Genomic DNA, 27,630 nt, shown 5'->3' on the forward strand with positions numbered 1-27,630 from the left:
GGCAGTTACAACCTCTCAAATCTACCACTGCAACTTTAAATCTTCCTGCCTTGACTTATGCAACAACTTTTGCAAAAAACCTGTAGCAAAACGTCTTGTTTACATATGTAACCTCGGTTCCCTGAGATGAAGGGAATGAGATATAGCGTCACTAAGCTGACGCTATGGGGAGTGTCCTACATGACCTAGTTGAAACCCTTCTACAATAATGCCAAGATTGGCTATTGTGTTTAAGCCCTGCCCTTTTAGGCACAAAGCTGTCCGGTATAAAAGCGGGCACGGAAACACCATTCCTCAGAATTTTCTTCCTTCCTTCCTTCCTGCAATGTCAGGTGAACTGAATCATAAGGAAACTCACTTGTGCATTTGTAAATCAAGATGTGAGAGGTGGCTATCTACTTTATATAGAATTCAGCGTAAATTATAATTAATCTAAGCTGATGCTATAGTCCCATCATGCCACACTACACAAAATAACCTTCCCAGAGAGGAAACATGACGACGCAGTAAATGGCCCTCATGGTGAGCCAGGAAGGGAAAACTCAGAATATATATATGAACTATGGTCATATAGTATGAATTAACCCCTTCACACACCCAGTCGGGAAGGAAGTTTATTTGTAATGAAAGTGCCAGTGACTTTTGGGAAATACAAATGTCTGAATGCAGGCGGTTGTGTAAAATGACAGGGAGCCTGTACTAAAAAGAGGGGCATAAGTATATGTTTGGCCTATGAATTAGCAAGTGCTCTAAACAGAGAGGACTTGTGATGAGTGAAACATTATATCTAGGTTATAAAACCTTGCGAATGTGTTTTGAGAAGACCATCCTGCTGAAAAGCATATGTCTTGTAAGGACACACCGTTCGTCCATGCCCATGAAGAGGCCATGCCTCTAGTTTAGTGTGCTCCAACACCAACTTGGCAATTCGCACCCTGCGACTAGTAAGCCAGGGTGATCACATTAACGATCCAGTGAGAAAGTCTTTGCTTGGAGACAGACATTCCTTTCGTGCATCCTTCATAGCACACAAAGAGCTGGTGAGAACTGCAAGGACTGTCCCTCATCCAAATTAAATGGAGGAGGGAAAAAGGCTTGAAGGTGTACCACTGGTGCTCTGAAGGGTGTGGTTAGAACCTTAGACATATAGCCTTTCCTGGGTTTGAGAGTGGCTTTTGAAAGACCCAGACCAAACTCCAGACATGAATTGTCGACTGACAGTGCTTGCAAATCACCGACCCGTTTTACTGAGTCCAAAGCCAGCAGTAATGCGGTCTTAAGAGAAAGTATACGCAGTTCAACATAGTCCAGAGGCTCGAAGGGAGGCCCTGCAAGCCCTTTTAAGACCAAGTCGGGTCCCAAGTCGGGACTGAAGCCGCACAAGGGGGGTTTAGCCGCCTCACTCCCCTAAGGAACTTTATGATTAATCATGTTTGCCTATAGAGGTGCCAGCTTCAGGTGTGCGACATGCAGATATAGTCACCACATAAACTTTGAGTGTTGATGGAGTGAGCCCTGTGTCCAACTGCTCTTAAAGAAATTCACGATTTTCAGGTGTGGGGCAGTTCACTGTGTCTATGCCATGTGAAAAGCACCAATTAGTGAACACATTCCATTTTAGTGCATAAAGTTGTCTCATGGATGGTGCTCTAGCCTGTAAAATGGTGTTCATAACCGATGTGGTGATTCACAATGTTGGAATGAAAAGCTCCAAAGCCAGAAAGACAGCCAGTATCTCTAGGCGGTTGAGGCTGTCCAGGTGCTGAAAGTCGGGCATCCATCTCACACCGCGCCCCAACCTGTGTTGTATGCATCTGTGGTCAGCACTTTTATTCTGAAAATCTGCCCCAGCATAACACCCTGTTGGTAGAAGGCCAGCGCTGTCCATGGTGCTAGAGCAGCCAGACAGCGAGGCACCGCGATGCTCATGCGCCCGAGGCTCCAGGTGCAATGTGGAACATCGCTTGAGCCGGTACTGGAGAGGTCTCATGTGTAACAGACCTAACGGTATGACGGCGGATGCTGCCACCATAAAACCCAGCATTCTCTAAAATGACTTCAGTGGTAATGTTTTCCCAGTTTGAACTGAGACAGACACCGAAGAATGGTCTGTACTCGCTCGTTCGTGAGGTGCACGTGCATGCTCACAGAACTCCTAGAAAGGAGATTTACTGGCTGGGGAGAAGTGTGCTTTTCACCCAGTTGACATTCAGACCTGATTTTTCAGATGGCAAAGCAGCAACAACCTCTATCGCGTTCTTTACGAGAAGATTGTGTATTTCGGCTAGTAACACTGGCGCATCTTCGGACGGAACTGTGGAAGACAGCATGCCGTTGAAACGGGGCGACCAACATGCAAATGGATCGTATAACCATGTTCAATCTTTTTTAGCACCCAATCGGAAATGCCCGTAAGGGCTCACCATGCGTCCGTGGATGGGACAGAGGGCTATTTGGTTAATTCATTATATGATATAATATGCCGCTCACCATTGGGAAGCGGTTGTGCATAATGTGTAGGCTTTGAAGTGGAAGAGCTCTTTATTGAGAAAGTGCGAGCGTCTCGCACGTGTGCAACAAGTAACATTTGAACAACTGCAGTGGGGAAGAGGGGAACAGCATTGTGTCTGTAATCGAGCCTTCTTCGGGACGGGTCCGGAATGAATGGCAAGCTCTGCATTCCTGCATCATAGAGCTGTGTCAGGAATGCTTTCGATGCACCGAGGGGTATTTCCCAACTGAGGTAGCTTGGGCCACTGATGTGCAGCTTTATCGGCAGCTCGGTGGCGACTTTTGGCGGCACAGAGGCAGCAGGCGTGGGGTTATTAGCCAGGCGCTGGCCTGAGACAGAGCGGGAGCAAGCCAGTTGTGATGAAATACTTAGCACTTAGCAAATCTATCCACAGAGCTGCCGAAAAGGCTAGATGGAGACATCAAATAGGTCAGCCAGATGTGACGATCCAAAACCACCAGGTCGCCAACTGACTTGCCAATGGCCTGTGCAGTGACTCACGTGGCTCGCAGCACTAAGTCCGTAACGGTGCGGAGCTCTTTGAACGTCTCTGGATCGTAGCCTTGCTCATCCATTTGCTCTAGGAGCTTAGCTTGGAAAACATGGATCACCGGCATCCCGTAGAGTGCTGAACCAGCTTGGCCCGCCACTGAGTATGCTTTTCCAGCCAGTGCGGACGTCAGTCGACACGGCTTGGAAGAATGAACGGGGTGTGATTTCCATGCCCTGCTACTCGCTGCTGCTGCCTCTTCCACAGGGGGTAGTTGGGCATAACCTTCATCTTCCCCGTGGTCCACTTTAGTGAGGAGAGTGGAATTACTGTGCGAGTGAGCTGAATAGGGCGTGTGACAGGATTTTGTCAGTTTGTTATGAATTTCCGGGAAGAATGGGGCAGATCTGTGGAATGCAGGAACCATTCATCAAGGCGAGATTTTTCAGATTCCTCTGGAGGAGACCACTCAAGACCAAGCTCTTTGACCACCTTTGAAAGGACACGAAGCATCTCCTTGTCAGTGGTGCATGCACGCTCCTCGCCCTCGCTGGGGGAAGGGCCGGCAATGCCCACTTTTATACCGGAAAGCTTCGCGCCTAAAAGGGCGGGGCTTAAACACCATAGCCAATCCTGTCGTTATTGTAGAAGGGTTTCAGCTAGGTCGTGTAGGACACTCCCCATAATGTCAGCTTAGTGATGCAATGTCAAGTGAATTGAATCGAAAGGGAACTCACTTGTGCACTTGTAATTCAAGATGTGAGAGAGAAGACTACCAGTGCTGGGTTGGGGGCAATGAAGCCATAACCAATCATAAGAGCTGGAACGACTGATGCCGGATCAGTCAAAACGGATCAAGTACTTACTTGGTGGCTATCTACTTTCTATAGAATTCAGCGTAAATTATAATTAATCTACAGTATTTTCCAGCTGCACCTAAAATAGAGATATAGAAATGTGCATTTTCTGTTTGTTTTTTTTTTTTGTATTCGCTCAATTCCCTTATTTAGATGTCAAAATGTGATTTAAATTTAAGTGCATATGACCACGGTGATCTCAAATAATCATGATTAAAGCAAGTCATGGTGGTTAGGCATTTATATATCTTATGTTCTAAATTACATATCTTATTCTTAAGGCGTCAATGGCTACATTTACATGGACCCTCATAATGCGATTAAAATGCGATTAAGGCAATACTGTGATTTAACAGTTGCTCATGTAAACAGAATATTGTGATTGTGATTTTGCGATTATGCTAATAACCAGAGTAATGATAATCGCATGAAGATATGTGAAGTACTCCTATTTTAATCGCTTTATATTGGAATGTAAACGCATTTCTTCCACTCTGACCAAAGTGCGCCTGCGCTAGTGCTGCAGAGGGATGATGTTACGCTCAAGCACAGGTTCGAAAACATCACGAAACTTTATATAGCAATAATCAGAGTATTGATGTGAATGTAAACATAGCCAATATGTACTTTCTTAGAGCTTTGATTTTAAGGATTGATCAGCATGGCGGGTTGATAAAACAGTTTAAACAGACCTTTAACTAGAACTAAGAAATTAATTAATCATGTAAAAACATTTTAAATTACCTGAGTTTTATTCTGAATGGATAAATATATGAACAGTCTCATTTCAAACAAGAATGCACACTGTGCACAATATTATCTTTATTTTACAAGTGGGTTTCTTACAATAATTACAGTAGCATTGCAATTCATCTAAGCAAGTACTGTATGACTTCATTAGATTTAACATGTGCTTGGTAATTTGCAACAATGCAATATCAGTTACAATACTGAAGTAGAAATATAAGGGAAATGACTAACTGAAATAATAATGGCATGGTTTTTAATCTTCTATAGACAGTCAGCCAGCATGATTAATATAGTTACCCATTAATGTGAAAATTAGGAGAATCTGTTGGAAATAACACTCATGTTGTTATGTGTTTTAAATGTCTAACATGTTTCCATCCAAGCACTTCAGCAACATACCAGACTTAGTTTAAACATTTTAATGCAACATTTACATAATACAGAAGATAAATAAATGTCAGAAAATGACTGAAATATAGCATAATGCTGCACTCTGACAATTTAAGGATTTGCCAGCTATCATGTCTCTGGTGTTATCAATAATTCACTGTATTTTATCTGTTGGAACATTTCTCTGGTGATAATTGAGATTTTCTTCACTCTTATACCTATTGATACCTAACCTCTAGTTCATGTTTTCAAGGAAATTTAGAACTCGTGGCATATGACAGCTGGCTGGATTGTCGCATCCCATGTAGTTTTACCGAATATAAACACCCTGCAGAAACATTTCTCAGTAGGGGTAAAATCTTTCACTGCCAGAGGCAGCTTTTAATCGAGCTCTCACCGCCAGGAGCTGCACTAACTGAGAATTCTCTGTCATTTATAGATTTTTTTGAAACATTGGCGGATAATTCCAAATGCTGTCCATCATTTTGACAGATAAAAAAACTAAGAAATTTACTTTAACCTAGTAAACTATGTTTTCGGAAATGTAATTAAGTTTCAGCATCAAACGAAGTTAAGCTTAACTGTTCATCTTTTCACAGCAATTTATTAAATTGTGCAGGCACTAATATTTTCAGTGTTGCTTTAACACGAAACAGGAAACTCGTGAATATTCATGTTTGCTCCGCCCAGTGCAACCGAAAATCTCAGAAACTGAATATTTCAGAACACCGGTAGTCTGCTCTCACATCTGATTTACAAGCTACAGGTTTTTTGCAAAAGTCAAGGCGGGAAGATTTAAAGTTGCAGTAGCAAATTTGAGAGGTTGTAACTGCCCATTTGTGGTTGTACTGCGGAAGTGAATTAAAGTACAAAAGTAAATATGTAATACAACTTTGTGTTTGTCAATGTATTGACTCTTCGTCTGTAACTTTGAATTCAAAAGTGAGTGCAGATTGCAGCATTTCAACTCAATTTTTCATCAGGGCTGTGCGTGTAATTTTCCACTCACAAGTACAAATATTTACAATATGTACAAGTTCTCAACTTCAAATCAAGCTCTCGAGTTTTGCAACAGATTGACCTTCATAACTAGATGGCCCTAGAGGAAGCGTAATCAAGGTCGAAATCATGATTGCCACGAAGACTGCTGTCAAGATGTACAGTAAAAAAGGAGTTATATTTTAAACTGTTCTCACACAAAACCAACTGGATCTCTTTGGAAGAAATAGATTTAACCACTTAAGTCTTATGGATTACTTTTATGCTGCCTTTATCTGCGTTTGTGTTCAGCAGAAGAGAGAAAGTCATACACATGATGGCACAAGGGAGTAAATGATGAGAACATTTTTGGGTGAACTTTCCCCTTGTTTTTATACCACTTCACCTATAAATGGAACAAAAAACACCTCATATGAACACTACCACTAATATAATTAACTAATGAAATAAATTATGTTTATTCCAAGATCTTTTTTACTGTCTTGCAATGTTACCGCCTGATAACATAATTTTTACCTTGATGTTTCGGTGTTGGTGAAATATAGGTGTTTGTAAAGCTTTAATTGGTCTTAATGCACTACAGACTATAATATGACAGGATTAAAGAGCATACTTTGTGTCCAAATAAGGCACTAATTTATTAATAGCTACTGTGAAATCACTGAACTAGTTAGTTGCATCCAGTCTAAGTGTTGTGTATATTTATACAGGACACTGTAAGCAAGACTGTTTACAGTACTTCAAAAGTTTATTAAAAGAAAAAAAATACCATAAGGACTTCAATAATGTCACTGTTTGTCAGAACATTCAACAAAGTCTATGTGGCGAGCCGGGCGTGGCCGAGCAGTAAGGATGGATGCCTAGCAGAGAATTAGCAATCAGCCGGAAGAGAGATAAAGAGGAGCCGGAGTACTAGTTCGAGAGAGAGATGCCAGAGCTGTGTGTCAGTGTGAAGTGGCTGCTGAAAAGCAGTGTGTTATGTGTGACACTGAACAGTGGAACAACCAATGTCTTATTGTGTCACTGAAAAGTGGAGCAATAAATGTCCACATGGATTGTTCACCCGGTCCCCGCTTCCTCCTTTCCACATTAAGAACCAGATTTGCCACGGTTTGTAAAAGAGGTCAGCTTTATTAGCAAAGTCATTGACCTTGAACTTGTGGCAGGCTAAATATGGTTCTCCTGCCAAGGCATCTGGCCCATAGGTGAGACAAAGTACTGTTTAAGTTTGTCACGCTGGTCCTTGGCATGCTGTGAGGGATTGCGTGCTGATCCTAAAGGTACATCCTGAAGTGTCCCAGGTCCATCTGATCTCCATCTCCCAGAGATTACTTCATGCGCGGCATTTTCCCAGTCTGCGAGCATAGGTGGCATGTATGCATCAGATTGGCAGCGTATAAGATAGTTGTGGATACACAATGATGCCAAGGTTACTTTCACTACCTTTTCTGGCTTCAAGCAGATGGTAGTTCTGAACACACGAAGGCGGTTTGCCATAATCCCAAAAGCATTTTCTACCACACTGCGAGCTCTCGACAGCCGGTAATTGAAAACTCTTTCATCATGGTCCAACTGTCTGCTAGAGTAAGGCTTCATTAGGTCTGCTCGCAGTGGGAATGCATCATCACCCACAAACATGTATGGAAATACATCCCCCATATTTGGTAGAGGCTCTGCTTGTGGCACATTCAGGTGTCCTTCATCCATGGCTCTGCGCAGGTCAGAATGGGCAAAGATGCCAGTTTCAGCAAGTCTACTCTGGCAGCCCACATAGACATAGGTGAAGTAGTATCTTGCATCTGCTACAGCTGTGAGCACAACAGAGAAATGGCCTTGGTTATTGTAGTATGTGCTGCCCGAGTTGTATGGTGGCTGTATGTTAATTTGCTTGCCATCCAAAGCACCCAGGCAGTTTGGAAACTGCCATCTCTCAAAGAAGTGCTTGGCTATAGTTCGCCACTCGTCCTCAGATGTAGGGGTCTAAATGAAGGATATGAAAGACATTAGACTTGGTTGCCTTTCATGGTAAATCATTAGCATGAAGTAGATTTGTAATGCTGTATTTGCTTTTTGCAATGATTTGCATCACCTTCAAATATTCATCCTTTAGGACTAGATGGAGGGCTTCACATGTCGTTGTGACAATACAGGACACAGTGGATCTGCCAATACAATATTGAAACGCCAGTGATGTAAAGGTCTCACCTAAAAAAAAATTAAATACATCAGACAAAATGTTTATCAATTGAAAAAAATAAACTAACTAATAAATAACTCACCTGTAGCCAAATATCTCAAGGTTATGGAGAGCCGATCTCTAGCCGTGATCGCCTTCCGCAGTTTGGTATTCTGTTTGGATATAAGAGGTGACACTCTCTCCAGCAGAAACTCAAACTCATCTGCAGTCATCCGGAGTAGTTCTCTGAATCCTGATTTGTCATTAAGCTGATAAAAGGAAAAAATAAGTAAATACATGCATACTTGCATTATATTGTTAGATTATCGATATTGCCTACTTTACATTATACACTCATGGAGCACATTTTTAGGAACACAATTGTCCTAATAAACCGCCTGACGTGGTCTTCTGATGTTGTATCCCATCTGCCCCAAGGTTTGACATGCTGTGCATTCTTAGATGCTATTCTGCTCACTACAATTGTACAGAGTGGTTATCTGAGTTACTGTAGCCTTTCAGTCAGCTCGAACCAGTCTTGCCATTCTCCGTTGACCTCTCTCATCAACAAGCTGTATTCTTCCACAGAACTGCCGCTCACTGGATGTTTTTTGGCACAATTCGGAGTAAACTCTAGAGACTTGTGTGTGAAAATCCCAGGAGATCAGCAGTAACAGAAATACACCAACAATCATGCCACAGTCAAACTCCCTGAGATCACATTTTTCCCCATTCTGATGGTTCATGTGAACATTAATTGAAGCTCCTAACCCGCATCTGAATGATTTTATGCATTACACTGCACCCACACGATTGGCTGATAAAATAAATCGCACGAATAAATAGGTGTACAGGTGTTCCTAATAAAGTGCTCAGTAAGTGTAAATATAGCATTTATGAGAATGTAATTAATAATATAGTATTTAAAATTAAAAATGTATTGTGATTTGTCAGTCGCTGCATTCTTCGTATCTTTTTCATAAGTAGCTGTGTAATAAGGTTAGTTAGCCGGTCGCTATCGCAAAATAAACACATTATGCCTTGCTCGACCGTCTATTAATATCGATTTATAAACGTTCACACGTGTAAATCAGCAACTGAGCGCGTTCTTACCTCCAATTGCCGCTGTAGAATTTCCAAGCCATATTGTCCGCGACCCCGCAAATGTGGTTTGGTCCAAACCCTTCGGCGCTTCTTTTTCTTCTTCTTCTTTGCGTGTATAACCGCAAACGATAAGGCACAAATGGCAACCGCTGCCGCCAAACACTGATTGTTGATCATTGTTTATGTTCACTTGATGCTCTTATCTATTATTTCACTAAGAATGAAGCCAGCTTCGCAGAAATGTTCAGTTCATTTTAAGAAACACAGACGCTTGAAAGCTCCTCCCGCTCATTGTCATCTGCTGCATTTTTAAAGGCACCGCGCACGGAAAATAGGACGCTGGTATTTTAACTATTGAACTTTTGATGTCATTAAAGTTTTCTGATCCGATGGGGATTGTTTAAAGGGTTAGTTCACCTAAAAATAAAAATGATCTCATCATTTACTCACCCTCATGCCATCCCATGTATATGGCTTTCTTTCTTCTAATGAACACAAAGTAGAAGAATATTTCAGCTCTGTGGGTCCATACAATGCAAGTGAATGGTGGCCAGAAATCTGAAGGCCCATAAAGCAGCATAAAAGTAATCCATACAACTCCAGTGGTTAAATCCATGTCTTCAGAAGTAATATGATAAGCATGGGTAAGAAACAGCTCAATATTTAAGTTATTTTTTACTATAAATCTCCAGTTTCAAATGTGAAAGTGATGATTTAAAGTAAAAATGGACATAAACATTGATTTGGTTCTCACCCACACTTATCATATCGCTTCTGAAGACATGGATTTAACCACTGGAGTTGTATGGATTACTTTTATCCCAAAATGTAGAGGGATAGAGAAACACATAGGCTAACAAAAAATATAATTTCATCATGTTATACTGTTTCCTGATGGAAATATGAGCCTTTAACTTTATTATAATTTTTTTCTTACATATCTAGATCACTGCGAGATAGCACAATGTCAGAGACAAACATCTATCATCATATTATGTTGTTTCCTAACTGATATATGAGCCTATATTATTTAAATTACTCTTCAAAATCTGAAATCACAGTGAGATCATACACTTACAAAATGTCGATATTAAATCTATTAAGAAAATAAATGCATGGGTAACATTTTACAATAAGGTTCCATTTGTTAACATTAGTTAATGCATTAGGTATCATGAACAAACAATTAATAATGTATTTTCTACAGCATTTAATAATCTTAATGTTAGTTAATAAAAATACAATTATTAAATGTTAGTTTATAGCTCATTAACTAATGTTAACTAATATAACTTTCGATTTTAAAAATGCATTAGTATATGTTTTAATTAACCTTAAAATTAATAAATGATGTGGTGATGGCGAAGTGGGCTAAAGCACATAACTGGTATCCCCACAGCCACCACCATTGTGTCCTTGAGCAAGGCACTTAGCTCCAGGCAAATTGTCCCTGTAATAAATGCACTGTAAGTTGCTTTGGATAAAAGTGTCTGCCAAATGCATAAATGTAAATGCTTAATATGTATTGTTCATTGTTAGTTCATGTTAACAAATGGAACCTTAGTGTTACCAATGCATGTTTCCCAAACCAGCATGCAAGATCACTTGTTCTTAGGCAGAACTTTAGTGCTTCATTACAGAATCTGTGCGGCCGAAAAGGTGCTGAACTTAGGATGAAACTTTTGTTAATACGTCCAGGAGTTTGTCATCCTAACATGAAAATAGTGCAGAAATACAGGCAAACATGGAAATTGTATATAATGTTGCAAGGGTGCCAAAAGTGCTAAATAACACTGAATTTAATAACAAATAAACATCCTAATTTGGTAATTTGGGTTTTCAGATATATTGTTGCACAATAGCATAGACAGCGAAAGCAACCCAAGTAAATGCACGCAATTTGACTGCACACGATGTGAATCATTATAAGGGGCTCTCACTTAGGCCTAGTTTTGTTTTTTTGGATGAAAATTTAACAGATGCACACAGGAATGGTGTGCATTAGTATTGAACTACTCCTGGGCTTCATTTCCAATAACAATGTTGATGTTGAAAGACGTTGCTACAGTATGTCAATTTTAATGAATTAAAAGAATTATTATATTAAATAATCTTTGCCATAAAATGTCTTCTTTCTATCTTATCCCAATCATTTTGTCATGTCCCTGAGGCACTTCACTGCATTTATACCTAGAAAAAAGTGCACACTGTCTATAATTTTTGTCATTAATGTTAACATTTATTTGGGTTCCTTTGCTGAAAAAGATATTTTACCAAAGAAATGGGTCTTGTCACACCAAGGCCAGATCAATTGTCATTTAAGACAACAATGGTCAACTGATTCCCCATGTAAACAAATCAGATACAAGTCACCAAGGGCATAGTAAAAAGATAGAAATTCAGAATCCCTTTATTACAGACAATGTTTAGTTTATTACAATTGCCAGGCATTTATTTAGGATAAATACGTGCAAAGGTCTACTACAGCCATTTAGGATATCTAAATCTTAGCCTAGAACTGTCTGTAAGTTCAGCTAATGAAATATGACCAGAAACACAAAGGGACTGCAGTATGATCAGTGGTGAAAAATGATTACAGATGTCATAAGTTACAACAAATCTTGCAAGTGCATTTGTTAAAAAGGGGAAGCCATTAGTTGGTGGATAGGGATGACAGACTCTCTCAGTAACTGCGTCCAAATAGCGTGTAATACTGGGCAGGTTCTTTGCAGCTGACGCACATCTGACCAGGCTGCAGGGTCTTCAAGGGCTCGAAGGGGATACACAGACTCTTGGCTCCCATTGAAGGTGCACCAGGCTCCAGATCTTGATCCCTGAGGACAGAGGAAGCATTAATGTTAATAATTTTTTTTTTTTATCATTAATAAACAGCAATATTTACCTGCATATATTTTCAAGTACGTAAAATACCATTCTAGGCTTTCCATGAACATTTTTGCTTGACAATACAAATAAATCTTTGAATCAGTGAGTGCGTTTACATGCATTATCTTACACTAATTATACTTAATAACCTGAGTACCAGACAACGTGTAAGGCTATGTAAACACATTACAGCATGTTCTTCTATTGGGGAAAGATCAAAAACCATTTAAGCAAAATAATTTTTTAAAAGAGCCTGTTTACGCTTTGATGTCAAAACCAAAGAAAAACCTGATGATTTCAAATCTGATGTAAACAATTTTATTGCGTGATTTTTTTTTTTAATAAGCTGATTATTGATAGTTATCAGTGCACTGTTATGCATGTAATCGCACTCACTGTTTCACCCAATTCATTGAATCGGACAGTTCAAAAGAAGTGATTTGCGGAAATGAATCAAACTACAGCAGTCTATTGTCATGTTTGCTACTGAGGTTTAAATCAGAGAGATCATTAAAATATTTGAGTAATAATATTATTATTTCAAATAAACACCATCAAAATACTGAAAATACTGTAAAAACGCAACAATGTATTGCCCAGCCCTAAATGTTACCCATATCTGAAATGAGCTTTCCTTTGAACTGCTGTAAATGTATTGTAGTGTGTAACTGGTTATGACATAAACGACAACCTGAAAGCATGGAAAAAACGGACTCATTTCTTACTTGGCTGTTGTCTTCTTTATCAAGTCCTCACACTCAATGCCTCCACAGAAGGGAATCTGTACAATCTGAGAGAAATTATAGAAGTTAGTCAATCAGAATAGCACATTTCTGGCCTTGTTTCCCATTTGCCATTAAATGAACAGAGTTTCTAGCTCAGTGATGTGTTTACTTACCCTTCCCTGGTCCAGATCTTTCTGGAACTGTTCCATAGTATCTGCTGCAACCATGTGTTTGTTCAAATCATCAGAAGCCCTGAAACAAGTGGGAAAATAAAAAATGATTCCTCAAATATAGTAATACCAGGTGAGGAGCAAGAACATTTCTTATGTGACTAAGATTCTGTGGATACTAATAGATGATTTTTGGACACTAATATCTAACGTAACATGTCAATTTGAACCAATAATGTCATCCTCTAGCAGCAGGTGCATGTTCATACCGCTTGAAGAGGTTGCTCTGGATCTCTTCCAGAAGGTTTTTGATTTTCTTCTCTGTTTCAGCCTCTGGCATAATGATCTTCTCTCCTGTGTCTCTCCTTACTGCCACACACTGGCCCTGCTTTAAGTCCTTTGGCCCAACCTCCAACCTTATGGGCACACCCTACATTTATAAAACAGGAAGGATACAGAATCATACTTGAAATTCAGGATTATAATGTAGAGGTTGCACTTATATAGAGAACCTTCATACTTTCAGCTCCCAATGGTTGAACTTCCAGCCAGGTGAGTAGTTATCACGCAGGTCAGCCTTCACTCTGACGTCGGCCTTCTGCAGTCTGGAAAGATATTTGGAGCACTGTGCCAATAGAAGGTCTTTCTCTGCTTCAGGCAAAGAAGCTGTGATGCCACAAGGAATGATGATCACCTGTAAAACAGAGTGTGTAAATATACTTATATATTTTTAAGGTGTACATTTGATCAGTATGTGCATTTCCTGGGAATTGAACCCATGACCTTAGTGCTGTTAGAGCCAAGCTCTACCAGATGAGCTACAGGAGAAATATGCAATGCTACAATCCTTTATAAATGAGAACGAAGAATGGACTTCCAGCCTACCTGTAGGCATGCTACTCTGGGTGGCAGCACCAGACCCATGTTGTCTCCATGAACCATTGTCAGGACTCCAATGGTTCGGGTAGTTATGCCCCAAGAATTCTGGTAGGCAAGCTGCTTCTCACCTGGCTTCTTAGGGTCTTCAAAGACAATCTCAAACATCCTGGAGAAGTTCTGGCCCAGGTGATGAGATGTGGCACCCTAAGGAAGTAACAAGGAAAGTTAAGTTCCAGTTTTACAGTCTCTCTGCAACAACGCTTTAGTAGCCGTGTTTCCACTACGGTGCCAAACGTGGGTGGGCTAGTGCGTGCCAGGGCCAGTTGTGTTCCCACTGTCACTTCTGGGGCATCATTGTGCCTCCTCGGGGCAACAGCCAAGCACCTTTGGCCCGCTGATTACGCTTGAGCCAAAGAAGGCCAAATGGGGATTGAGATGTAGTCAATGTCAAAGGTGGAGTTTCACTGAGTCAGGTCTCGCTTTTCACCAGCAAAGACCAAGATAAGCAAACAATCGGAAGCTTCAAGGCCCCATTATACTTCCAGAGAAGTTCTTCTTTGTTCTGTGGTAAAAAGAAGTTTGAAACAGCCGAGCAACGGTATACTGTTTGTGAACACCCAGACACCTGCAAAACCGTTTGCCCAAACGATCGGTAATGAACCACCGAAACGAACGCAAAAACATAATTTTGCTCCACCATTTTCATTTCGAGGGCTAGCTAGTCTCCAGAGTCTGATACCTCAGCTTGAGCTACCCTCTTGCTTGTGAAATGGGTGGGGTGTGTGACGTTGGCATCAGGGCGTTGTACTAAGGGTGGGTTTTAGGGCAGCGCTGCAGGGCTATTGGCCCGATGGTGGGAATGCAGATCGATTTTGGTCTCGCGGCTCAAGTTAACCAGTTGATAGCACTGGCACGCACTGGCCCGACAGTGGAAACGCGGCTAATGACACATGCTGCTTTTAACCAAAGGCTTACCTGAATAGCTCTGCCGCTGGCTGAGATGAAAGCTTCCACGGTGGTGGTGTAGTCTCCTCCTGCAAACTTTTCCTTCTCAGTTTTCCTGCCCTTGACAACAGGGATGGCCATCAGCTCCTCGTACACCCGAGCATACAGGTCCAGAATCTGCAGCACCTGCACACAAAAATATAAAGTTAATAAAGAGTGGGAGGGTCAAATACATGGTATAATTATTTCTGGATCAGTATGTGAATTAAAAGTTGTGGAGGTGGTGTGATGGACCGCATCTAACCTCCTCTGTGGCTTCCTCCTTGGTAGCAAAAGCTGTGTGTCCCTCTTGCCATAGAAACTCTCTGGTCCTCAAGAAGGGCTGGGGGTGTTTGAACTCCCAACGCTGAAAAAGAAATTGAGGGGCGGGAATGAACACTACTGATGCTTATTTCAAACATGTCGTAAAAGGGATATAAAGTGTATGACAGAGTCTGAAACTCACCACAACGTTGCACCACTGGTTGAGTTTGATCGGCAGGTCTCTGTGTGACTGGACCCACTTGGCATAGGCCGGGTACATGACTGCATCAACACAAGAGAAAAGTAAATACAAGATAATAATGCTGATAATCTGATCTAATTATTTCATGTGCTTTCAATGAAACTGCTACAGGAACTTACCTGTCTCACTAGTGGGACGCACAGCGATAGGTTCAGCCAGCTCGGTCTTTCCTGATCTTGTCACCCAAGCGACCTAGATGGAATTTGCAGATAAACAGTTCAGTTCTTTGAGTTGCACTTAACACAGTCCATAATTATCCATTTTGCTTTCCACACCCAATCTGTCCTAAATAACACCTTTCCATCTTAATATGACCCTGTTCTAGTCATCCAGTATTATAAAACTTATATTATTAGCTCAAATCTGATCACATGACTCACATTCAAAGGCCTTGCACTGATATACACACAGCACTTCATTTGAATCTTATAGTAATGCACCAAATGTATTATATTGTTTGGCAACTGTAAACAGCCTGCATTAGGGCTTATTAACTATACTAATTGTATAAGAATTGTTAATTATGATTATTCTTAATACATTTATTAACTGATCATTTATCATATTGCTCTTGTCACCTTAACCACATTGCTTTGCCATCCAAGAATTTTTCACCCTCACTCATTTCCTTTAACTCCTAACCTCTGGTGCGAAGTCTGCAATGTGGGTTTTCTCCTTCTCCAGGGCAGCCTGAGAAACAAACATTGGGAAGTAGCAATTCTCCACGCCAAGCTTCTTGATCTCCTGGTCAAAGAATTCTTTGATAGCTTCCCAGATGGCATAAGACCAGGGCCTCAACACGTAACAGCCACTAACATCATAATACTCTATCATCTCGGCTTTGGTGATCACCTGACAACAAAGTTAAGCAAAAGCCTAAAATCAGACATGAGTATTTTGGAAACAGGGAAGCAAATTTATAGTAAAGAGGTGTGGAAAAAGCAAACATACAAAAGTTGCCTAATCATTTTAACAAAGCCTACCTGCGAATACCAATCAGCCAGGTTTTCCTCTTTCTTTGTCTCAAGGCCCAATCTACATTTTAGAAAAATAAAAGACAGTGAATTAATTCAATTATTCCAGGTTTAATTGAGTTTTTAATCAATATTTAACTCAATATCATTTAGCGACATCAGTGAAGTGTACACAAACACAGCTAACTGCCTGAATAAATACATTCAGACAGAACTGCAGTGTTTGAGCTTTAGTCTTGGAGGACAGAACCAGTTGTGGCAGTACAAAAACAACTGCAAAACTTTCTCAAGCCTCCAAATCCAAGAGTTTTGTACACTTTTAAAATAAAATATTTTGTCTTAAAATATCCTCAAGTCTCTAACCTTGTTTGTTTCTTTGGCCCCTGGCCGTCTCCTGCTCCACCTGCTCCAGATTCTTGACCTTGAGGTTTCTCTCCTCCCTTTTGCTGCTTGCGTCCTCCTCCGCCTCCTCCCTGCTTCTCAGACTTGTTCTCTCGCTCCTTGCGGCTCTTGTCTTCTCCTGTGTTTCCTGAGACTCCTGGGGTAGTTACAGGTTTGTACTCCTCTCCAGTGAGGGCTTTATATTGACCCTTTAGCTCCAGCAGAGTCTTCACTGCTTTATCAACTTGCTCCTAAAAATTAATAACAAAAATAAATAAAGCTGCAAGCAGACATTACGGAGCACCAAAACAGCAAGAATTCCACCTTTAGTAAGCATAACACATTGCATGTATTTGACACACAAAGTAACCCCATGATACTTCACATTTCACCCCATGATGGGATAGAACCAATGCCTTTCTGTTCCACAGTTCAGCACACAATCCACTGCACCACGCGGTAAACAGTCGATAAAGGGACGTACCAAGATGTGTATCAGCACACCTAAGCACAGTGGTCACCACAGTCAGCTTTGTATTGGCATTAAAAATTAAGAGTACAAAACTATTTCTGACAATATGTTGTTATAGCCAAGTGGATTTGAATTCAAGCAGGAATTATGCAATGTAGTCCAGTCTACATAGTTGTAAACACAAGAGGAAGACTCGGAGGTCAACAGAAGTACAATTCTTAAAACCGTTCTTAGACTCAAACTCACAACATTTTGAGCAATAGTCTGATGCTTTAAACACTGTGCTACTCAGTTGACACATCTTAACCATGGCAAAGAGACATCCTGAGGTTAGAGTCAGCACACAAATGTGGGTTATCCTTTGAACTATAATTGGCACTGTCTCCAATCTGCTCAGGTATCCTCAGGACATGATGTCTATAAAGCATAATTTTTATTTATTTTTTAAATCCGACAATGCAATCAAAAGATATATCACTTTTTAATAGAATTCAGAATGGCATAGAGACAGTATCGCCGATATGGGAAAAATGTATATTGTTGCAATCCTCATGGCCCAAGCTCATGATTTTTGCACATACGTTTCAAAAGTTATAGGCCTCAATAGCCATTTGACACATTTCTTGACCCAGAGGTGGCGCTGTCTCCAAACTTTGCACGTACCCTCAGATCATGGTCCTGATGAAGCATACCAAGTTTTGTTTCGATAGGAAAAAGCGTTGCCGAGATACAGCCTAAAATACATTTTCACACCCAACTCGTTAACGTCACAATGGGGTAACTTTTTGACAAGGGCAAAAATCAAAATTCTGTACATTTCTGTGCAGCTCGGTCTGTAGATTATTTTGAGACATTGTTTGGGCAAATTGTGCTAAGTTTGAAGGACGTGAAACATTTAAACTGTAAACATCTTAAAGATGGCATCCACTGTAATGGGTGGAGTTTTAATGTAAGGGGTCCTTAGAATCATCAGGATGAGGGTAATTATATGCAAAACTGTTCAAAAGAAACACGCAAAAGTAAAATGAATTTTTGAACTGTTGGTGATGCTACAGAGTGTGTCCTAGAGACCCCAAATTTGGTATGGGGGCTATTCATGCCCACCCCTATCAGTGTGCTAAATTTCATAATTTGCCTTTGAACAGTTCTATGGGCTCCCATAGACTCCCATTGGGGTGGAAAAATAATAACAATACTAACGGATACAATAGGTGCCACAGCACATTCAGTGCTTGGCCCCTAATAAAATAAGTGTTCATGAAGGCCACAACAATAACATATTTAATTAACTTTTTTGCAAGTAAGTTCCCTGGACAGTGTACAAATAATGCCAAAAACTCTCTGCAAGTCCGCAAACGCTTGACCAAAGCATTGTATGGATGCAGTCCCATTGTGCATACTTAACATGCTTGTGTTGCTTTGGCGGTAGCAAACCTCAGTACTCAAGGTGGCTACATAATACCTTCAACTGCCTGTGTCTTTAAATCAGATGTGTATTTATTTAGGTTGGTAACATGTTGACAGTTCAACAAACTTGCAATATCATCAATATTCTTGGCAAACTGTTGCTCTTACAGCAATTGAACAGAAAGATAAGACTGATCATAGAAGACTAACACCCAAATTTCTGAATGCAACGATATGCAAAATCAAGCTTATGTAGCTAGAAGTCTTCACCTTCACCTACTTGCATACAGCATGCTTAGGACCTTTATATGCATATGACAATATGTATGCATATGAAAGCATATACATTTTTCAGTTCTCTATTTCACTATTTTCCTGATTCAGCAGGTAGAACTTTAAAATGAATAGAAAACAGCTTACTGCAAGACAGAAAATGTAATCAAGAACTAACCAATTAAATCTGCCCTTAAATCCCTTTAACTGCAAGTCAACTGAGAACAGAAAGCAAACAAACCTTAGGCGCCTTCTCTGTTTTGAGCCGTCTCACTTGCTCCCCCTGCAGGGCAATGTCGGCAAACAAAGCTTGAGCCTGGGGGGAGGAGCTGGACTGAGGTTGGGAGGAACTAGACTGTGTAGGGGTGGGGGCTGTAGGAGGCACACCTGGTTTGTACTCCTGCCCAGTTTGCTGCTTGTACTCAGTTTTAAGATATAGCAACTGCTTCACAGCTGCATCTACCTGGTCCTGTAAAAAATTAAGGATTGATTAAATACCACTTTCAAACAAAACATTTCAAACTATGACCTAAATTGAGATAAAGCAATAAAAACCTTGGGTGCCTTTTCTGTCTTCAGTTTCCTCACAAGGTCTCCTTGTTGAAAGACACGCTCGTAAATAGCCATAGGAGAGCTGTCAGAGGAGCTAGACACTGCAGGGGTGGTGGTGGTGGCAGGCTGGGCTGGAGTCGATGCAGAATCACCAGCTGGAGGAGCTCCGAGCTTATAGTCTTGCCCAGTCACCTTCTTATATTCAACCTTCAAAGCCAAAAGCTGCTTTACTGCTGCATCAATCTGGTCCTGAAAGAAAGAGGTTTGAGAAGATGTTTTCGTCATGCTTGATTGACAAGTAACTCACAAGTTAAAACTGAAGAGACTGTCTAACTTTTGATGCTTTCTCAGCTTTAAGCTTTCTGACCACCTCCCCCTGTTCTGCCACATGCCTATATAAGGAAGCAGGGGTGGAATTACATAAAGGGGAGGGCTGTGAGGGAGGTGCTGTGGGTGGAGTCATCTGTCTTGTAGTCTTGACCAGTTAACTGTTTAAACTCAGCTTTTAAAGCCAAGATCTGTTTCACTGCTGCATCTATTTGCTCCTGTAAAATAGTGATGAGGATACAGTCAAGAACTCCATTACTATTAAAACAAAACAGAAAAAAATAAACTGGTGGACAACCTAGCAAGCACCCTTTCTGTCTACTGCCTAAGTAGGCACCTAAATTGAAGCTCAAATTTCTGATTTAGATAGCTCTACATTGCCATCAAACCCACAGGTGCATACTAGGGATGTGCATGAATAATCGACTAATTGAGTACTTGTTCTGCACCAACTAATCAACTATTAAAAAAAACTAGTCAAATATCGCAAATCGATTTGCCTGCCATAGACAACACTGAATTACACGTATTACCCTACTGCTGTTAGTATAGGTTTTTATGTAAGCTTTGGGTGATTACAAATGTTTTTATTTTTGTTATTTTCTTTAATGTACATCGTTCATTTCTTTCTTTTTTTTTTTTTTTTAAGAAAATCAAAGTTTGTTGAAGTTTGAAACCATTTTGGGTAACGTTTTCTGAATAAATCCGAATATAATTTTCATGCATGTGCCATACATGTTATTTTTTAACTTACATTTTAATTAAAATTGTTTGTGGGTTAGAGTACTCGACTACAAAATTACTTGATAATGCCCATCGCTAGTGCATACCACACACAATAGTGTTCCTCATGTGGACCATAGGAGTTTGACATCAGCCATATTGCTAAGTTTATAGTGCAATACATATTAGGGTTGTGCCGACAGACAATGATCTCAGGGATCGACAATGGTCAGAGTGATCGCCAATAGCTGATGCCTTTGACAATGTCAAGACAATATTTGGCTCGTTTTCCCATTAATGTATTAAATTATTATTATTATTATTAGGCTATTATTATTATCAAATTCATATTACAAATAATTTGCCAAACGGCACACAGACATGCGCTTGAAGAAACACACTATTATATTATTAAGAACAGATGACAGAAAAGCCGTCTATGCGCATATATGACATGCTGTTTGTATGGAACACGTACATGTGAAAGGTTCTCACTCTTTCTTTGTTTCTGTCTTCTTTTTTTGTTGTTGCAAGAACAGTATCAACTATGAGTGCTGCAAATGACCTCAGACATCTCAGCTCAGGAGGTGCTTTAAGTTCAGTTCGCTTTATTTCCACAGAGCAGTTCACTGTGACCACAACTCTGCAGCCTATACATCTGTGATTAAAACATAAAATAATACAAAAACGCGTTCACCACGAACCATGATTTATATTTCAGTGATTATTTTCATCATTATAATTATTATTTTTACATTTATAATTGTTTTGGAAGGCTCATGGCAGTTATTGAAAAGAAGGGTGGCTATATTGGTCACTGAATATTTTTGAAAGACCAAAAATGTTATTTAATTGTCATTTTGTGTAAATTATTTGTTGCACTTACTTTACAAATTGAGAATAAAGTTGGGAGAAATTCTTTTTGTAATTTAGTTGCCTAATAATTGTGTACACTAATAGTTGCCTAATAATTGTGCACACTTCTATATTCCCCTGAGAAAGACATAACTCACTTTTTCTTTGTTAAACATTCAGGTTTGAAGTTCAATAACATTTTGGATCGACTGAGAGCATTGTGTTTGTTCAACAATAAAATTAATACTGAGGAATACAATTTGCCTATAATTGTGCACGCAGTGTATATATATTATTTTTTTGATTACTTCGTTATTTTAATTGCTTTTTCGTTTCATTTGGAGTGCAATTTGAATTTAGAAATGTATTTGATTTAAGTTTTTTGTTTTTTTAAATAAATAATTTTCAATGCAAAATCACTAAAAGCAAGAATATTCATTGATCCCTCAGCCCGGGGGCTGCAGATGTAATTGGAATATATATATCGTGAAGGAGGGAACAAAATGAATTTATTCACACACATGATGTATGTTCCTGGACAATGAAATACCCGACTGGTAGAGAATGCACAGATGAAGTAGGTTCTTTGTCAAAGAGATGTTGCCCTTCACAACTGTTGTAAAGCAATCTTTCAAACAGTTGTACAACACATTTTAACGTCACTTAAATTTTTTTCCAGTTTCATTTGAATTTTTAGTTAAAATAAAAGTTTGAAATCAAGGTGTCTTGCTTTATTGTGTAGGCTTAACCCTAACCCTGCTTAACCACCTAGCGGTAATACCGTTGTTCGTCGGTTTGAACGTGAACAGGGGTTCACGTTCCCATCGGGTATTGGCAATCTCACAGGTTGATGATAGGACGATCTGACTATGGAGAAGATCGCCCAACCCTAATACATATGACACAAATATTAGGTAAAATGGCAAATTTTTTATTAGGTATGTGCACGAGTAATTGACTCGTCGAGCACCAGCTCTTCGACTATTAAAACACTACCTGAATATTGCAAATTGATTTTTCTTTGTGCATTTGCCTGCCGTGAGCAGCGCTGAATACTGTTCTTTCCCTCTGAATCTCTAAACAAACCTGGCAGTTACAATTGAGTTCACTGGGGGGGCACTGTGGATGTGCTTCCGAGGTGTTGGATGAGAGGAGACATGAAGGCGTCTTTGTATGCTTTAAAGCAAGGCCAAGTGTGGCAATACTTGTAATATTTTGATTCTTAATTCTACTCTATTGATATTCCGTTCTTGTTGGAGTCCTGCAAACCAGCAGATGAGGATCTGTTTTTATGGTGGAAAGGAAATGGGAAGCGGTACGAGAAACTCGGAAGCTTATCAGACCAGTTGGTGCATTAAATATCTGAACTCGTACAGAGCGCATTAAAAAAAAAAACTTTCACCACTTGTTTTTCTGAATAACAACATGTGAAATTATAAAAACTTGATTATGTAAACTCAGTTCTATTTAATCGTTCTTGGAAACGTTTGTGAAAACAAAATATACAATTTACATACATGTCATACTTGATATTTTTAACTGACATCTTAATGAGTAATCGATTAATTGTTTTTTGTGGGTTAAAGTACTCAACTAAAAAATTACTTAATGTCCATCCTTATTTTTCAGTAGACTGAACAATTAATAAAATATTTTCTTTAGTTTGAAATGAAATTCAAGTATATTTATAGTCTTGCTCTACACTCTGTCATGTCTAGAAGATACTGTATGCCTCGATCTGGGAAAGTCTCACGAGTTGCATTTGCTGCTACTAAGGTTAGGGTTAGGAGTAGGGTTAAGGTTAGGCACTCCAAATAAACAATGTTGTTTGCAACTCTTGTGAAACTTTCCTTCTTGGATTTGGCCATCTTGGATAATTGTTTTGTTCACTGAATTCAATGCGATGCATTTGTCCTTCGTGAAGGGTACATGCGATACTGCCTCACAATTTGGTCAAAATGAGATATTTTAGAAGGCAGCAAATGTTGCTGCCTACCTTTTATAACAGCCTTTACATCGGGAGTGCACCTATGATGCCTTAAAATGCTGTCTAGGTAGGTAGCTCACTAGGTATTGGAACATGGCTACTGAAACGGACCTTGGGTGCTTTTTCAGCCTTCAGTTTTCGAACCACCTCGCCTTGCTCAGCAACACGAGTGTAAGGACAAGAGGAGGAAGCAGGGCTTTGGATTCCTGCTGCAGGAGTTGGGGCAGCAGAGCTCTTCGGTGCTGGAGCGGAAGTAGGAGGGGCCATACCAGGTTTATATTCCTGCCCAGTCAGCTGTTTAAACTCAGACTTAAGGGCCAAGAGCTGCTTTACAGCAGAGTCCACTTGCTCTTTAGAGGCTTTGTCTGTCTTGAGCTGCCTGACCAAGTCTCCCTGAGCCACAATGCTTGAGAACAGTGTGGAAGCATCTCCTGATCTGGCTGGTGCTGGGCTGGAGGATTGCTTGGACGCTGGAGCCTGTTTGGCTTTGCAGAGAGTAGCAGATTCAGCCTTCAGAAATCAGAGGGCAAGAGGAAAAACAGCATGAGTATTTATTTTCTTCCAATTTATTAAAACAGTATGAAACTACATAAATGAGAAGTGGATAAAATAGTTGGAAGGTTTTCTGCACTCACATGTTTAGCAGCTGTTTGGTTCTTGTTCTTGTCCTTGGAGCCAGCAGTGGGCATTTCTTTCGTGTGTCCATCTGGGATGTAAAGCAGGACACAGGGACTCTCTTTACAGCTGTGGGGGCTAGACAAGGTCAAAAGTTTTATGTTAACGTGTCATACAGGATTCCCACCCTTTTTGACCAACTAATTTCTATGATGTTTTAAGTGTTTGTGATTATTAAAGACAGATTTTTTTTTAAAATCACTTTGATTCAAACATCTGACGAGTCATTTAGACAGATTTTTCTTTGAAAAGAACTGAACTAAAAGAACAATTCAATGACAAACTGGATTATGACTTGAATTTGAATGATGATATTTTACTCCACACAATGGCAATATCTAGCTAATGAAATATTTTATAGCAGAGAACAACAAAAATATATATATTCAGTATAGAAATTCTCATGACTTTTGAGATTTTATTAATTTCCATGACTTTCCAAGCATGGAAAAGACCATTTTAAAACTCCCTGGAGCAGATTCATAGGACTGTAAATTATTTTGTAAGAACAGATTGGATGTGTAACCTGATTGGCTCATAAGGTTGATCACAGATGTAAAAGCCCCTCCTCTGCAGCTGAATGATGTCACCTTTTTCCAAGTCCTTCAGACAAGGGTCTCCCAGCATCTTCTCCTCTACCTGGAAACAGAACATTTATTAGACCAAGAGGCCCGTTTACACTTGAATTAACATCCATCTCAGACAGACGAGACCAAAAATATATCTCCTGTGAACACTTGTAACTGAATTAGTCGAGGGAAGGTTCTCACCTTGCTGTTCTTGTTGATATAGTCCTTGAAATCATCATCCTTGCCAAGGACTGGTTTGGTAATGAGGTGGTTGTAGTTGATACATACAGTGGGCAGGAGTGGAGCACGGGTGGTGTCAGCTAGCCATGTGATCTTAGTGGTCTTTTTAAAATCTGTGTTTTCCAGGTTCAGACAGCCTTGTAGAGAGGTAATCACTCCACTGCTGTCCCTGTAGGGATCAAGACAGAAGAGAAGCTTTGGTGCTGCAATATGCATCAACACAAGGCCAGCAATCAATATACATACTGTACTTATTACACAACTCTCTGGAATACTTTATTCGGATTGGTCAACAAATATTTTTGTATTATGCCTGCTAAACTGTATAATTGACCATTGTCCCATGCAACCAATTTCCTACATACTTTCCTACATACTTTCCTACATACAATTGGTGTCTGTAGAATGTTATTGTTGAAGCTTTTACCTGTTGATTTTGGTGATGATGATGTTTCCCCAGTTGATGAAAGTGACTGTCTCACCCTCTGTGAAAGTTTTGGCATCAGCCCCCTCAACAAACACCTTTGGCCCGTACCACACCTGCTTCATTCCCACGTCTGCATTCTGCAAATCCCAAAAGTGAAATATGACTGAAAACCAACTTCATATGACAAGGCCCAATTTAAAAAAACAAAACCAAAACCTGTCTATCTGACACAACCACCTACAGTAGAGATACATTAATGCAAATTCATCATTATAAGTACATTCTGGATTCACAAGGGAATTCTCTGCTGATAGAGTTGTTAAAGTGTACAACAAACTCTATTTTATATCAATGACTACAGAACCATGTTCTTTATGATATGCAGCATTTATTACCTTGGGATGTTTGGCAACCTCTTTCATCTCCTCCTTGGCTTCAGAAATGAAGACTGGAACCACTTGTGAGCTCAATAGGGCTGTGTATCTGGGAGCGACTGGGTCAATGACCTACAAAGAGAAAGGGAGAGAGCGAGAAATAAAGAGCGAGAGAGAGAGAAAAAAGGGCGAGAGAGAGAGAAACAAATGGCAGTGGAGACATTTATATAAAAATAAACACATTAAAGGCTTCTTTGCATATGCACAGTTCTTTATGGACTGATAAACTGACATAAACTGATCACACAGGACTGAAGAAGCAAGAATGTAAAACAATCAAACAATAGAGGAAGAGGAGGAGCAGAGGTTGCGCTACAAATAATCATAATTGGTCACTTTGACGGAGTGGGTTGTAAATGTTCTACTTTTTATCCTTCAGTTAAATACTGTAACATTTGGTATTTTTAATGTGACACTGATATCAAAAGAACTTTTGTTGTAAGAGCTCTTATAGTCTTACCAAGTGCTGTATTGTGGGTTCTTGGCTTTTCCTTTGACATTCTGCTCTCGCAATGTGAATAACACAACAGACACTGTGGTTCTGCGATCTAGTCACCCGATTTATTATCACATGAATTATCACATGAATTATTCCACTGGACTACAACTTGGAATATCCCAAAATCCTTACATCTTTCGTTCTGTCTATTTCCACAGCAGCCCTTTAAAACTTTTCTTCTCTTTACTTCATTATAAGCATCCTTTACTGTGGGAATGTAGGGAAACGTAACAGACCAGATACCTTATTTTTTTACAAAGCATTTTGAATTGAGTGTTTTGAATGATCAATGTTTTTAAAATTCTGCAAAATTGTCAGTTAACGCAACCTCTGAGGAGGAGAGTTGGACAAGAGTGAAATGAAGAGCAGGGAAAGTCAAACAGCCATAGAGGTGCTCCATTACCAGGAGTAATTACTACCCAAAAAAACTAGTTAAATGTCCCTTTTCTGGGACAACAGGGAGTTGACTGCCATTATGTTTGACAAATCAAGTTTTCAGGGTGGAAACAAAAGCAAAAGCTTTTAAATGAGTCACTGAGGAGTTCTAAAGCTAAACGAATCTGCCAGAAGCTGTATGAGGGAAGGAAATGACTGAGAATGCAAACACTGAAACAAGATGCACAAGGGATGAAGTCAGGAGAAAAAAGCAGCAAAAGACTTATGACACAAATATGGAGCTAAAATATTTCAAAATGATAATTCTAAGGTGCATTAGTCAAATCATTTTTATTTGTATAGCGCATTTAACAAAACACATTGTTTTAAAGCAGCTTTACAGACAATTATGCTGTAACAGAAAATGATGCTGTAATGTCCACATTGAGAAGTTTAAATGGAAAAACGTGATTGACAATCATGTTTTAAAAATTATTTGTCTTTAGGCCCCTAGTGAGCAAGCCAAAGGCGACTGGCAAGGAACCCAAAATAAAATAAAATATTAGCTAATGAAGGAATAAACTCTTTGGGGAAAACCAGGCTGAGCTGGGAGAGCCAGTCCCCCAGCTCAGCCGATACAGCATGAATATAACGCCAATATCAGTTATCAACGTGCAATGCAAGTCATGTTTTAATTAAGTAAACCGAATAGATGTTGGTGGGCAATGCTTCAAACTAAATGATATTGATTGAACTGTAAGATTAATGAATAAGTGTCTTTGAAGTCCATCCCGAATTGACTGTGAAAGTGCACGTAGATGCAGTGTCCTTTTTTATTTGGCTGAACAGCATATATAAAAGGAATAGTTTTCCCAGATAGGAAAATTCTGTCAGAATTTACACACCATCACATTGTTCAAAACCCACATGATTTTCTTCATTCCGTGGAACACAAAAGAAGTTTAGTAGAATGTCCAAGCACTGTCAAGCTCCAAAAAAAGATTTTTTAAAA

General features: G+C 39.7%; 2 protein-coding genes and 1 non-coding gene across 3 annotated transcripts in view; all 3 read right to left on the reverse strand.

Annotated features, from left to right (window-relative positions):
• Positions 1-4,609: 4,609 nt before the first annotated feature.
• Positions 4,610-9,574, reverse strand: LOC127455506 (uncharacterized). The gene is made up of 4 exons (XM_051723462.1): positions 9,288-9,574; positions 8,278-8,443; positions 8,088-8,203; positions 4,610-7,978 (listed from the first exon to the last, which is right to left on the reverse strand). The coding sequence occupies exons 1-4, from the start codon at positions 9,453-9,455 to the stop codon at positions 7,166-7,168; spliced, it is 1,263 nt and encodes a 420-aa protein (XP_051579422.1). The 5' UTR covers positions 9,456-9,574; the 3' UTR covers positions 4,610-7,165.
• A 2,098-nt stretch (positions 9,575-11,672) lies between these two features.
• LOC127455075 (bifunctional glutamate/proline--tRNA ligase-like) overlaps positions 11,673-27,630 on the reverse strand; it is a 29,992-nt gene continuing 14,034 nt past the window's right edge. Inside the window, exons 13-33 of the mRNA XM_051722647.1 lie at positions 25,706-25,816; positions 25,311-25,447; positions 24,845-25,052; positions 24,601-24,713; positions 24,035-24,152; positions 23,511-23,909; positions 19,511-19,756; positions 19,197-19,424; positions 16,786-17,054; positions 16,432-16,483; positions 16,091-16,300; positions 15,568-15,640; positions 15,389-15,468; positions 15,188-15,289; positions 14,914-15,069; positions 13,945-14,142; positions 13,580-13,753; positions 13,329-13,489; positions 13,063-13,141; positions 12,890-12,954; positions 11,673-12,112 (exon numbers count right to left, since the gene is read on the reverse strand). Of these exons, the coding sequence (XP_051578607.1) occupies positions 11,962-12,112; positions 12,890-12,954; positions 13,063-13,141; positions 13,329-13,489; positions 13,580-13,753; positions 13,945-14,142; positions 14,914-15,069; positions 15,188-15,289; positions 15,389-15,468; positions 15,568-15,640; positions 16,091-16,300; positions 16,432-16,483; positions 16,786-17,054; positions 19,197-19,424; positions 19,511-19,756; positions 23,511-23,909; positions 24,035-24,152; positions 24,601-24,713; positions 24,845-25,052; positions 25,311-25,447; positions 25,706-25,816 (3,330 nt within the window). The 3' untranslated portion in view covers positions 11,673-11,961. The remainder of the gene's footprint in view (positions 12,113-12,889; positions 12,955-13,062; positions 13,142-13,328; positions 13,490-13,579; positions 13,754-13,944; positions 14,143-14,913; positions 15,070-15,187; positions 15,290-15,388; positions 15,469-15,567; positions 15,641-16,090; positions 16,301-16,431; positions 16,484-16,785; positions 17,055-19,196; positions 19,425-19,510; positions 19,757-23,510; positions 23,910-24,034; positions 24,153-24,600; positions 24,714-24,844; positions 25,053-25,310; positions 25,448-25,705; positions 25,817-27,630) is intronic.
• On the reverse strand, positions 16,586-16,719 carry LOC127455643 (small nucleolar RNA SNORA47). The gene has a single exon (XR_007899718.1). It is a non-coding gene; the product is annotated as a small nucleolar RNA SNORA47 (small nucleolar RNA).

This window comes from Myxocyprinus asiaticus, chromosome 17, assembly GCF_019703515.2.
Source record: "Myxocyprinus asiaticus isolate MX2 ecotype Aquarium Trade chromosome 17, UBuf_Myxa_2, whole genome shotgun sequence".
Classification (NCBI taxonomy): Eukaryota; Metazoa; Chordata; class Actinopteri; order Cypriniformes; family Catostomidae; genus Myxocyprinus; species Myxocyprinus asiaticus.

Excerpts from the sequence above, each read along its gene's own strand:
- LOC127455506 (XM_051723462.1), bottom strand. The coding sequence starts at position 9,455 with ATGATCAACAATCAGTGTTTGGCGGCAGCGGTTGCCATTTGTGCCTTA. Across the intron at positions 8,444-9,287 it reads TTCTACAGCGGCAATTGGAG|CTTAATGACAAATCAGGATT; the intron begins GTAAGAACGCGC and ends TCCTTTTATCAG. Across the intron at positions 7,979-8,087 it reads TAAAGGATGAATATTTGAAG|ACCCCTACATCTGAGGACGA; the intron begins GTGATGCAAATC and ends TCCTTCATTTAG.